Raw genomic sequence first — 13,145 nt, 5'->3', positions numbered from 1 at the left:
TTACAAGTGTAGACATGGACATGTCACATCCAACATTTTTCAGCAGAAGGGACAAACCAGGGCTGCTCTTAGCTCGTGTTCAGCAGCCAGGAAGGTTAAGCAATGTTCTGTGCACTTGCATCTTTTGCTGGCATGAGTCAAAGGGTAATTTTGCAAGTGCAGGTGAAGCAGTGGAGTCAACCACAGACTGCTAGAGTCAGAAAGAAAGACTCAGAGAAAAGAAGAGGAGAGCAAGGAAACTAAGAAGCAGAAAAGGCACACAGAGATGGAAAGAGAGAGAGAAACAGGGCTAGAACAACAAAGGAAAGAAAATAATATCCTAGTGGGCTGCCCTGTCATTGTGGAGAAGAGAGTGCAACTTCCTTCTTAACTATTCAATTCCTCTTCCTTTTTTTTTTTTTAACTCTTGGATTTGCAGAAAGCTCTATGTGCTTTCCTGGGTTCAGAAGCACCAGAGTTGCTCAGGGCATTTTTGGCATCTGAGTACTTGTCAGGTAGTCCCAAGGCTTCCAACTCCTCCGCTGGCCCAGAGAGTGTCCCACAGTAGTGAGAGTCACTCCAAGCTCCACCAAACAGAAAGGCCAGCTCCGAATGTGACTGGACTACAAGGAAAGAAAACCCCAAGGGTCACTGACCAGTCTCTGGATGGCATCGGAGATAACCTACGCTGAGGTGAAGTTCAAGGACACGGTGCTCCCTGTAGAGGCCAAAGGTAAATTCATGGCTGTTCAGGGGGATGGGGCTGAGGGTTTGTGTAGTGGTTTATGGAGTCTTCTAATTCTATGGGGCTGTTTCCAGTCCAGCCTCAGGTCAATGGAAACTCAGGGAATGGACTGTGGGGCCTGACACCTCAAGGCAGTAGTTCTTTCCCGGTGCTAAGAAAATGCTGATAAAGGCAAACTTTTCTCCAACACCTGAGAAGCAAATCTGGGGGATTTTTTTATGGTGTAAGGGAGTAGGAAGAAAATTATGGATATGAAAGATTGAAACAGAGGGGGCCACCTCTAGATGATACACATAGGGTTACATGGTAAACAAGGTGAAAAAGGGTAGATAGAGGAATTGGAGCAATACCTGTGACTAGCCAACAAAGAGAAGTAAGATATTACTGGTGTCTGTTCCCTTCACAGTGTTGATGGCAGAGCTGCAGGGACCCTTCATGGGCAGCATCAACATTGCCTAACAGTGCTAGGTCAGAGGCAGTAGAGGTAGCATCTCTACATAGTGCTGCTGCCTTTGTTCAGAGGCTGGGCAGCTTCATCGGCATCTCTGGGTGCTAGGTAAGAGGAGTCCTAACCAAGATCTTGTTTTATCATGGTGTCTTGTCCCCTGGACCCTCAACATAGCACTGGCTGTCAAGGGGTGGAGATGATGTTGGGTGGGTGAGGGAATGCACTGGGAGAAGAAGGGACCGAAGTCTACCAAGGAGAGATGGGGTTGAACAGAACACCCTGAGATTTGGAAGGGAAGAAGTAGTCATGCTTTGGAACATGACCCAAGTTTGTGCTCCTTTTTTTCTCCTGAAGAAGAATTAATGTTTAGGAGCCAAATTATTGCTGCCAACCAAAATAACGTGCATACAGATATCAATTTATAGAGCGCTTAGCCAAAAGGAGACCTATTCCCTGCTCTAAGCATGTTACAGGCTAACAGGGAAGCTCCCTGTTCTGAGCATGACTCAATCTGTATTAAACGTATCAACAATGGCGTGGCAAAAAACAGCAATTCAGCAATGGGCATGTGTGCAGAAAGTGAGTCCTCTGCCTGGTGACCTTGGACCCCAAGAAGCAAGACCTTGTAGACACTACAGCCCCAGGGTCCAGAAAGACCATGAATATGTATTTTGTGCTGTCAAAGGTGTTTGTAAACTGACTCTGCAGCTCCAGCTTTTAGATTACAAACTGTTCCAGCTCTACAGGGAGCTGCTTAGGGTCTGGCTTCCCCTCCAGAGAATGAGTAATGCAAGCCTGAAGGGTATGACTAACTCGGGGACCCTGGCTGCCCCTGAGAATGGGATGAGCTTTCTCGGGTGATCTGGCAAGATGAGCCAGTGACAGCTTAATATCTTCCCATATCTTGTTCCAAAGAGGTCTGATGAGTCTGCATGTGCTCACGTGGATGGTGCCACATGTGACCTGTGGGCTTCCTGTGTTTACTCATACCCAGCTGTTGGTGATGTGGTGCATGCATCCAAGTGACTCTAGTCTGGCTGTGGCTTGTTGCTTTGAGAGAGCAGCAGAACTAGCCCCAGACCCTGTATACCTTGTACTGTCACCTCTAGAGGAGATGGAAAAGGACTTGAATATTAAGTATTGAACAGTGGGACCAGGGCCAGACCAAGGAGAAGTGTGGCAGCATGGTCACAGCCCTTATTGGCTGTGCACTGCATTCACAGGGTTCACTAACTGGTTGCATGGGCTCATGCCAGAGCCACTGCTTTCACAGAGGTCTAGGGCCCAGGGGTTGGGTGCTGGGCTCCAGAGCTGCACAAAACCAGTGGCTCCAGCAGGTCCCTGCTCCAAGCAGCTGTTAAGCTTAGATAGATCCTTGAATAGACAGAGATGTGCATTGAGCATACTCAACACAGCTGGAGGTGTGGCTGCACCCACTTAACCCTCTCCTGGGTCCACCCATGTATGTGATATTTACTGTTGTGGCAATCATGAGGAACTGCTAGGGCCGTGCTGGTCACAGTAGTGGTGAGCAAAGGTGACCACAGACTGCCTACAGTCTTGTCCCTTACCTTGAGTTCCCTGATTATCTTATATGGGCAAATCTATTATCTCTTCCGGTTATGTACAGGGAATAGGGAGATGTCTGAGTGCTCTTAAGGCAATCCTATTCCTTTAACAGGTGACTTACATGCCCAGCAAAGGGTATAGAATTAATTTCTCCTACACAATAATCAGATAACTCAGAGTAGGTCAAAAGTTGCAATTTGGTCATCAATTAAGTAAAATAGGATTCTGCTTAGTGAAGCTATGTAGTAAAAGAGAGAGAAAGAGACCGAGGAAAAACAGGGACGGGAACGATCCTTGAGCAAGCACTAGTTTATCACCGGAATGGGCCAGGAAGGACTGGAACTGGGTTTTTAAAATCCTCCCTGGGAAGGGGCCGCTTGCCATGCCTTGCAGGACTGAGACATAGGCATGACCACAAGCTTCCAGGAACTGAGTCTGGGCTTTGACTGTCATGGCTGGTTAGCAGGAAGATGTATGGCTATGTGGCAAATGAAACCAGTTGTTTTCTTTGAATATTAGGGGGGAGGTTGCCCAAACCAGTTTTCCATAAAAGCAGTGTTTCAGTGGAAAGTGTCTATCCAGTCCTGATAGCTCACTGTGTGCTTTAGGAGTAACACATGTGTTCCCAGGTGAGCACACTCCTGGGCCCCTGACTGTGCATAGCCCCATCTGTCTCCTGGCAGCTGTTTCTGCTGCTTGGGGAATCAAGGATTTTGCACAAGGAAAACACCAATTTCTCTCTGGATTTGAACTAGCACAATAATGGCAGCCCTCCTTGTTCCCTCCATCCTACAGCAGTGAAGGCTTGTTTCCTTTCCCCTTCCTGACACTCCATGCTCTTATGTCCACCTCCATACTCCTTGCTGCCACCTGAAAAAGCCACTCTTCCAGGGGGATGGTCACTTCTCCTTCCCTCTCAGAGTGTGTCCCACTCCCTTCTCTCCTCCTACAGCTCCTTGGTTATGCTGCAGTGTTGCTCCCTGTAGATACCAGACAGGCCCCAGCTCCCCATTGGAGGTTGTTTCCCTCTAGTGGACAGCGCTGATCTGAGCAGAACTGACTGGTGTTGTCTTGGGGTTTTCTTCAAAATTAGCACCTCCAGAGAAGAGCACATCTCAGCGTGAGCCCTGCAAACCCAAACTATGGGTCCCATGGTTGGTCTCAGCCCTTCTGTTGTTGCTGTGTGTTGCGCTCATCATCACTCTTATTGGTAAGTGCACATGGACTGATGGATTATCTAGAGAGAAAAGGTAAGTGTGTGGGGAGAGCTCTTGAGGGAAGAAAGCAGGGAGTAAATGAATAAATTGGATCCAAGAGTATAATAGCCTGCTGGATAATTTGGGAATGTTCCTGACAGGGAGTGGGCCTGAGGGTCTGTCAGACTGGGAAAAACTCATCATGGAGACAAGTGGGCATCCAAATATTTGGGCCTGGGGGAAAAGCCTGAGGAATAGTATATGGGGCCCAATCTCTTTTTCCTGACAAAGGGCAGAAGAAGGAAGAAATGGGCCAAATTAGACCTTGGCAGCTGGTGTTATGGGAAAAGCACATTTGGGATATCAGAGTAGGCTTGGGCAGTGGAAGGAGCTGCATGGTGTGTAGGGGATTGACCTAGAGGACTGTGGCTGAAAAGGAGTGTAATGGTTTATAGAGATCTAGATACAATAGATAGAGGAACATCAGGGAACCAGGTTAGAAGCTGTGGATGGCTCTGGGGTGTGGTTCAGGGTCTTTCATCCTCTGGGTACTTGTTCCATTTTGGCACTGGCTCATGGAGCCAGAGCAGCTCAGGGAAAGTGGAGTACAGAGCCATTTGCCTCTTTCATCAGTCCCATGGGATGCCCATGCCTGCTATGGGACAGGGAGATCCGTGTGATGGGGATCCCCTACCCTCCATAAACACTGACCTCGTGAAGGAACATCTTGAGAAGCTGGATACCTTCAAGTCAGCTGGCCCTGACAATCTGCACCCCAGGGTACTCAAGAAGCTGGCGGGCGTCATAGCCCAGCCCCTGGCACGGATCTTTGAAAACTCCTGGTGCTCTGGTATAGTGCCCGAAGCCTGGAAGAAGGCCAACGTGGTGCCGATCTTCAAGAAAGGGAGGAGAGTGGATCCGGCTAACTACAGGCCCATTAGCCTGACTTCTATCCTGGGGAAGATCTTAGAAAAGTTTATTAAGGAGGCCATCCTTGAGGGACTGGCCCAGGCTAACATCCTAAGGGATAGCCAGCACGGGTTTGTTGCGGGTAGGTCTTGTTTGACCAATCTCATTTCCTTCTATGACCAGGTGACCTATCACCTGGACGAGGGAGAAGAGATTGATGTCATATATCTTGACTTCAAAAAAGCTTTTGATCTGGTATCCCATGATCACCTCTTGGCGAAACTGGCCAGTTGCGGCCTTGGCTCCACCATGATCTGCTGGCTGGGAAATTGGCTCCGTGGTCAGACCCAGAGGGTTGTAATTGATGGCAGTCACTCATCGTGGTGCCCTGTGACCAGTGGGGTCCCTCAAGGCTCTGTCCTTGGACCCATCCTGTTCAACATCTTCATTAATGATGTGGACATTGGAGTCAGGAGTGGAGTGGTCAAGTTCGCCGATGACACCAAACTTTGGGGCAAAGCATCCACGCCAGAAGATAGGCAGGTGATCCAGGCTGACCTGGACAAGCTCAGCAAATGGGCAGATGAGAACCTGATGGTGTTTAACACTGAAAAATGCAACGTTCTCCACCTTGGGAGGAAAAACCTGCAGCATCCTTATAGGCTCGGCAGTGCTACGTTGGATAGCACTACAGAAGAAAGAGACTTGGGGGTCATCATTGACCACAAGATGAACATGAGCCTGCAATGTGATGCTGCAGCTAGTAAAGCAACCAAAATGCTGGTGTGCATCCATAGATGCTTCTCGAGCAAATCCCGGAACGTCATTCTCCCCTTGTACTCGGCCTTGGTGAGGCCGCAGCTGGAGTACTGCATCCAGTTTTGGGCTCCACAATTCAAAAAGGATGTGGAGAAGCTTGAGAGAGTCCAGAGGAGAGCCATGCGCATGATCAGAGGTCAGGAAAACAGATCTTACGAGGATAGGCTGAGAGCCATGGGACTCTTTAGCCTGGAAAAGCGTAGGCTCAGGTGTGATCTGATGGCCACCTATAAGTTTATCAAGGGTGACCACCAGGATCTGGGGGAACGTTTGTTCACCAGAGCGCCCCAAGGGATGACGAGGTTGAATGGTCACAAACAGGAGTTTCAGGCTGGACATAAGGAAGAATTTCTTTACTGTCCGAGCCCCCAAGGTCTGGAACAGTCTGCCAGCGGAGGTGGTTCAAGCACCTACATTGAACACCTTCAAGAGTAAGTTGGATGCTTATCTTGCTGGGATCCTATGACCCCAGCTGACTTCCTGCCCTTTGGGATGATCTCCCGAGGTCCCTTCCAGCCCTGATGTCTATGAAATAAATCATCAGTTCCTGGACAGGCTTTCCAGTTTCTCATAGCAACTTCCCTAAGAGCCAAAGTTCTCTGCACCTATCCAAGGCACATGTCCTCCCTGGTAGAAGCATAACCGGTAAGGTTTGTGTCCTGGGCTGCAGGGACAGGTGTTGGCACATCCAGAAGCCAAGACGTTAATGCAGCAGCTACTGGGTGTATTGACTGACTCAACCTGTATTGCATTCGCACTGTGGCTCACCCACATCACCCTAGCCATCACCCCAGCCAGTGGCTGCAGTAGGGGGCTGCATTGATCCCCTGGCTTCTGGCTATGACCATCCCTTACTGGAAACTGGGGCTGATAAGGGGATTAGGGACAGAGTGCTGGTGATTATAGGCACTAGTAACAAGGGGCAATCCTGGATTTAGCAGTACAACAAAGCAATTATCTTTTGAGTCCATTCTAGCACTGCCTTTATGTCGGCTTGTGCTCTGGTTGCCCACACTTGGTTTGCTGTTGCTCCCTGGAGGCCAACTATCCAGGCCTGCAGGATTCTGGACAAAGTGTCAGTATAGAGTGCTGTTGAGTACTGTTGTGCACCGTTTCACAAGTGTGTTTGTTTCCTCTTCTCGTCCCCACTGCATTCAGTGGTTGGAGACATGTTTTTTGTTGATTCTGAAGCCAAGAGGGACATTTAGACAAGTGTGTCTCAACCCATGGGTCATGACCCAAAAGTGGGTTGCAAGAATTTATAAAAGGGTTGCAAACAACCTTTAAAAATGAATTCTCCTTCAAAAGAGAAAAATGTGGGAAACTGTGGCTTTTCCTTTGCAGGCTGTCAGAGTTCCAGCTTGCAAGGGGCTGCTTAGAGCCTCCCATGCCCTACGCCTTCTGCCACCCACACCCATACATACTGACCATTGATGTTTACAAATGGGTCCTGGTAGAAAAAAGGTTGAGGACCACTGCTTTAGATTATGTTATCTGACAGAAGGCCATGGAGTCTTGCTCAGTTGCTGCTGTAGTGAGCCCAATATAACATAGGCGATTGAGCCACATCTTCCAGAAAAGCTTCCAGGCTTGATTTGAAGACTTTGGGCAAAGGCAAAAGTGATAGTTTTTGAGCGATCAGGCCCCTGAAAGCACTCTTAGCCATAGCTTAACACACATGCACAACTGGAGAGTGTTTTAAAAATGTCTGATTGTGCAAAAAATTAACCCTGGTTAAATCAGGTATTACATAAAGGTGTCAAAAACAGAATACGTTAGGGAACTTGGGTTCCCTTCAGGGCTAATTATTCACCTGGGGGTAGGAGCTGTGCTGATGCCCAGCTTTACCCCCTGGGCTGTCAGGGGGAAGAAGAGGGAGCTGCTGTCTGCTGAATGGTCAGAGCTGTGAGGGAAGGGGACAGAATGGAGCCCCCTTGCCTCATGGGCCCCACAATCAATGGTGCAGCAATATACTCAGCTAACTCTTTTTAAAGACTTTAGGTACAAGTTGTCTGAGGCTGTGGATTTAAGTTAGATTGGATAGCAGCTCATTATAGTTGTGTAAAATAAATCCGTCACCCTGCTTGTTTCCAAATACAGAACAGAAATATTGATTGTATACTTCTGCCGTTAGTATATTGTTACTGACAATTTTCTGCCTATATCTACACCTATTTATGGGATTTATTGGTATGTCTTTTGATCCAGAGACACTTAAAAAAAAAAAATTTTTTGGTGTTGTTCTGAGCCCTGTCCACTATGGATTTTTGTCCTGTTGTCTTCCTTTGTCCTTCCCTGATAAATTTTTCTTATTGTTGTTCTGCCGATTTACAATTTTTAATATTGATTACTATCTGTTTCCCCATTTTTTTCCTTCTTTTTGCTGTACCAATACTTTTAATATCTAATTCCTGGTGTCATTTTGCCATTAAATTAGGCTGGGTTTTTAAGCAAAGTTGTCTTCTTTCTTTTGACCTCTCGCCATCTAAAACCCTTCTTAAACATCTGACACATTTCATTAAGATGTTTCTAAATTTTCCCATATGATTAAAACTGCTGATATATTTCACGGGCTTTAGGAAATTAGCACCTTGGGAGAAACATGGATATTAATTTGTTCATAATGACTATAATCAGGTCAGGGTCACTGGACCCTATGTCATTGTCAGTTCTTTGGTCCAATGAATGTCTTATCTTTATCCATAATAAAGTCTATAGTACCTTCATCCTATGACTGTAGTCGTATGTTTTGTACTGTGAAAAAAATGATCCTCTATATTTTTTGAGCTCATTAAGATTATCACTAGAGCTGTTGCTTGGTCACACCCAGTTTTATATGGGTGTCACACTTTTTTCCTTTCTTGATTGAGATTCATGCGTATATAATTATACAGTTGCTCCCCACAAGCAGGAGGGAGGTCAAGGAACATGTCTTCTGACACTGTAAATTGATAAAGAGCCCAAAGAGGTGTGTCCATGGGAGGGGGAAGGGGCACTGAGGAAGAGGCATTTTTTGCCAGAAGATGAAGAAACTGGGTTGTTCACATGAGAAGGGAGAGAAGAATATTGTACTCATTTCTTTTTCCTCCTTTTTTCCAGTTATCCTCCATAAAGATCACAAACTGCCCGAGACTTTTCCAGAGTGGCACTGTGCCCTGGGGACACCTGGGAGCAAAGGTCAGTCAGTATGTAAAAGAAAGAAGGCAAGTGGGGAATTATCCCCAGTATCAGCATTTAGGGGTGGGGGCCTGAGTCACACCCAGTACTTGACTGACAGCAGTTATAGGATGCTGGGGAGACTGACTTACTAGGGAAGGTGAGCTCAGGATGAAGTTTATGCACACTTAGTGAAGTGTAAGTAAAAGAAAGTGCCACTGTACTGTCAGTTACCAGGACAGAGAAGGATTATTGTAGCTGAGAGATGGATAAAGGGGACAAGAGTTGGGGAGAACGAGACATTTGCTAACACCCTGGCCTATTAGATAGTGGACAAGTCTGTCTCTTGACTGTTTTGTCAAAGGAAATGCTCAGAAGCCCAAACTGATCAGGGTCAGTTTATTGACTATGACAGGCATGTCAAACATACAGCCCGTGGGCTGGATTTGGCCTGCCAGAGTCTTATAAACCAGCCCCTGGTGCTTGGCCAGTTGGCCCACATGGTGCACTGGACTGGCCCTGCACGCAGTGCCTGGGACGTGTGCTGCCCATGGCACTTACTCAGGCCAGGTTGCCACATAGGCTAGAAAAGGCAGGTAGGCAGGGGATCCATGGGTCTGATCTGGCCTGTGGACCAGCCCCACACCACTCATGGGGCCAGATGAGTCTGACACCCCTGGACTATAAGAATTAAGAACATAATAACGAGCAGCACAGGCAAAACATTGGCCATCTTTTCATCTGTACCAACATGTCAATGTAGCAGGCTTAATGTATCAATAGAATACCCGAAATTCATATAGCTTGCTTGTCTGTCTGTCTTTCTGTCTGTCATATTAACTAAGACGCTACTTCAGGCATCAACAATTATTTATTTCTGTATACTTATTAACACCTAGCAGAGTAGCTTGTAATTTCTTTTTCAAAAAAAGTGCTCCAGATACTGAGTAAACGAAGACACTCAGTCCCAGCCAAGCCCAGGCAAAGAAGATGTGCCTTGTAGACATTTATGGAATGTCCTGTGTTTTCAGGACGCATTACTCCTGGTATTATAATGAGGTTTTAACGTAGTATAACTAAAAGACTCCTCGGACGTAGACTTAACTTAGAACTTGCATGGAGAGTTCAATAGACAGAAGACAGACGGATAATTATTAATGTATCAGTGTATGCTATTGATTAAAGCAACAGCTCATGAGTATAAAAAATATAGATACCATATGAAATCACCATGCCTAAGGACAGGGGTGGAAACCACATTACCGGAGGCTCTGTGGCTTTGTCTAGATGAGGATCTGAAAGCACATTAACTAACCTGTGTTAACCTGGTTTGGATTTCTGCCTGTGTTAGAGAACGGCTTCGAACAACACATCCTTTCTGCCAGCCTAGACAATGGTGTAGAGGCAGGAGATATTCAAGCTGTTCAGAATAAGTGGTAGAAAACAAGTTGCAAAGGGATGAAGAAGAGGCAGCCCAGCAGGGGTTTCCCACCTACACTACAAGGAATATTACTGTATTTTGCATTCTCCCTCCTCCCAGCGCGGACCTGGACATGCTGCCCCGTGAGCTGGAAGCGCTTTCAAGCCAACTGCTACTACTCTGCCAGCGATAGCATGTCCTGGGATGACAGTGAGAAGAACTGCACAGGGATGGGCTCCCACCTGGTGGTGATCAACACACAGGCTGAGCAGGTATCTCGTTTGTGTTGGGGGGAGGGATGGGGATCTCCCCTGGGAGCTCACAGCCAGCCTGGGTGGGACCTCCTCGCACTCAGGCCTGTTCTGTATCCGAGTGGGGAATTATGTCTCCATCTTCAGTCTGCTCTGCTCTTCCCCAGATGCCAGCACCACCCCAGAGCTCCCACCCTGCAGGGATGCTGCCTCCTGCTGTCTGCTCAGCCCCTGCACTTGGTGACAGCAATATTCGCTTTCATATTTTATCCAGGACTTCCTGCTCAGGTGGACAAAAGACATTTATTCGGACAGGAGAGGTTACTTCATTGGTCTGTCTGCCCAGGAGGTGGAAGCCCAGTGGCGCTGGGTGGATCAGACCCCCTATAACCAGACTGCAGCGTGAGTATCACCGTGGAGGGGCAGTGCTTACATCCTTCCCCATGTTAATCCCACAGCATATGGTATAATAGGTGCATTTGGGCATGTGTGTGAGAGAGGAAGTATAAAACACTTTCCCCTCCTGGACTAAAATCCCCATGAAGGAGCAGGTCAGTTGAGGGACAGTGAGCAGTCCATTTCCGGGAGCAGCCCTGAGGGAGCTGGGGGAGCTCTGGGTGAGTTGCAGGCTGCAGTCATCCCTCTCCCTCCATCCTCATCACTCACAGCTTGTTCCCTAGTGAACCTCCTCGCGGTGAGCTTCTGATCCTGGGGCTCCTGTCTTGCAGGTTCTGGAGACCCGGGGAGCCCAGTAGTCCTGAGACGGAGAAGTGCACTTCATTCCAGGTGAATTCAAGGGTAGAGCCGAAGCAAAACTGGAATGATGTTTCTTGTTCCATTCCTTTGAATCGAATTTGTGAAGCTGCAGCAGCCTTTATGTGAAGAGAGACCCCTCCCATGCAGGATGGGAGCCCAGAGACAGCCTGTCCTGTACTACGGGCATCTCTCAGGGATGTCTGGTGTAGGGGTTGAGAAGAGCCTTCACAGCTGGATGGGACATACTCAGGGAGGGCGGCAGGAAAGTTCCTGCAGGAAGTGCTCTGAGCTCCTCAATAAAGTTCTTTTTGCAGAAGAACATAAAATGTGGAAAATGCTGGAAGTGGAGAATTGCAGCAGGCTCTGCTTGTCACAGGCAGCTTTGCTTACATGACATCTCCATAGGGGAAAGGTGAGAAAGGTGCAGCCCTGTGGGAAGGAGAGCAGCAAAACTCTCTGCCTGGCACCTGACACCTGATCCATGTGAATCACTTAAATCAGAGCTATCTAACTTGGAGCCCATGGACTACATGCAGTCCGTGAAGGGATAACATTTGGCCCATAGGCCTCTGTCTGGTCGCCACTCCTCCTAATGCTCCTTCTGCTATGTGGCAAGGAGAATGCAGCAGCTCCATTGCCCTCTCTTCTCTTCTTCCCTCCAGTGGCATAACTTCAGTAAGGCATATGGGGCAACCACTGTGGGCACTGAGTTGGGGGCAGTGGGGTGGGATGTCAGAAAAAGCAGCTGTTACTGGCAGCCAAGTAATTGCAGTTTCAAATGTGATTGTTTGTCAACCTGAAGTCATGATTGCCCTTATTCTGCCAGCACGTGGTTGTGTTTCTATGGATCGGCCTCCCCACCCATACACCTTCCTGTCCCAGCAGTGTGGCATAGGGCATATGTGGGATGAGCGGGACCTGTTTGGCTCTGACATGGGCCAGACCTGTTCTTGTGCCATGAAGCCACCCTGAACTCTCCCTCCTGCACTCCAGGTAGGTCACAGTAGTGCCAGGGAGGCTAATGGAGCAGGGGCTGAGAAAGCTCTTGCTGCCTGATTTGGGACTTTGATGCACATGTGTTTGCACTCTGGCTGGTCCCTGGCACTGCAGAGCAGTCCTCCCTGGTGCACAAGACCCTGTGCCTGCTCCTGTCCATACAAAGGGCCTGCAGGTGCTTGCACCTGTTCATTCATGAGTTCCTAATGTGGTGTCTGCACACAGACCTGCCCTAGAATTGGAGCGGAGAATTTGGTGTTCATCTTTGTTTAGCGCTGGACTTGCTCACTGTGATTGACACACTTGCAACTGCCTGCAGCTGATGAGATGGGTTGTTGGGTTTTTTATCCATAGTTTCCTGCCCATTTAGGCAAGAGGAACTGTTACAGGTGGGCAAGAAAATAATTTTATAAATAGATGTTTGGAATTATGAATCCCAAAAGATGACAAAACCAGTAGGGAAATACAGATCTCATGAGCGAGGGACTAACATAAAAGGGATGGGAATGAGGCGGGGAATGCAACTAGGTTACAGAAAAGACAATGTTAGCCAACTGAGGGAGGGGGTTCACAATGCTAAGAGAGAAAGAAGATCGATACAAGCCCGTACAATTGTCCGCAATGGTGGAGAAAGTAGGTCGAAGAAAGTATCTCAGTCCATATAGTCTCATCACGGGCATCTTCTTCGGGTGGAGTGGTGGTCCACTGCTGAAGATTCCTCTGGATGTGAAGTCCATCAGGTGCAGAGTGGGCTTCAGGCGGTTGCCTCTGGTTCCCGTCCAGCGGAGGTCGGTCTGGTGGGGTCGGTGTACTGGTGGTGGCCTGTGATGTGCTCCATGTAGATGTCACAGGACCAGCGGATTGTGCCAGACATCATGAGGCAGCGCATCAGCTTGGTGTA

The 13,145-nt window shown here is 48.0% G+C and overlaps 1 protein-coding gene across 1 annotated transcript; it reads left to right on the top strand.

The window, feature by feature from the left end:
* Nucleotides 1–420: 420 nt before the first annotated feature.
* Nucleotides 421–11,818, top strand: LOC149866612 (C-type lectin domain family 4 member A-like). The gene is made up of 6 exons (XM_090041146.1): nucleotides 421–712; nucleotides 3,835–3,951; nucleotides 8,765–8,842; nucleotides 10,362–10,513; nucleotides 10,767–10,894; nucleotides 11,221–11,818. The coding sequence occupies exons 1-6, from the start codon at nucleotides 646–648 to the stop codon at nucleotides 11,372–11,374; spliced, it is 696 nt and encodes a 231-aa protein (XP_089897272.1). The 5' UTR covers nucleotides 421–645; the 3' UTR covers nucleotides 11,375–11,818.
* The last annotated feature ends 1,327 nt before the right edge of the window (nucleotides 11,819–13,145 follow it).

This window comes from Crocodylus siamensis, chromosome 4 (assembly GCF_052110815.1).
Source record: "Crocodylus siamensis isolate JL-2025a chromosome 4, ASM5211081v1, whole genome shotgun sequence".
Lineage (NCBI taxonomy): Eukaryota > Metazoa > Chordata > Crocodylia > Crocodylidae > Crocodylus > Crocodylus siamensis.
This window is presented reverse-complemented; position numbering and strand designations above follow the sequence as displayed.

What these genes read in the sequence shown, in the direction of transcription:
- LOC149866612 (XM_090041146.1), top strand. Translation starts at nt 646, where the DNA reads ATGGCATCGGAGATAACCTACGCTGAGGTGAAGTTCAAGGACACGGTG. An exon ending in GCTCCCTGTAGAGGCCAAAG is followed by an intron (nt 713 to 3,834) that starts GTAAATTCATGG and finishes CTTCAAAATTAG; the next exon opens with CACCTCCAGAGAAGAGCACA. An exon ending in CCCTATAACCAGACTGCAGC is followed by an intron (nt 10,895 to 11,220) that starts GTGAGTATCACC and finishes CCTGTCTTGCAG; the next exon opens with GTTCTGGAGACCCGGGGAGC.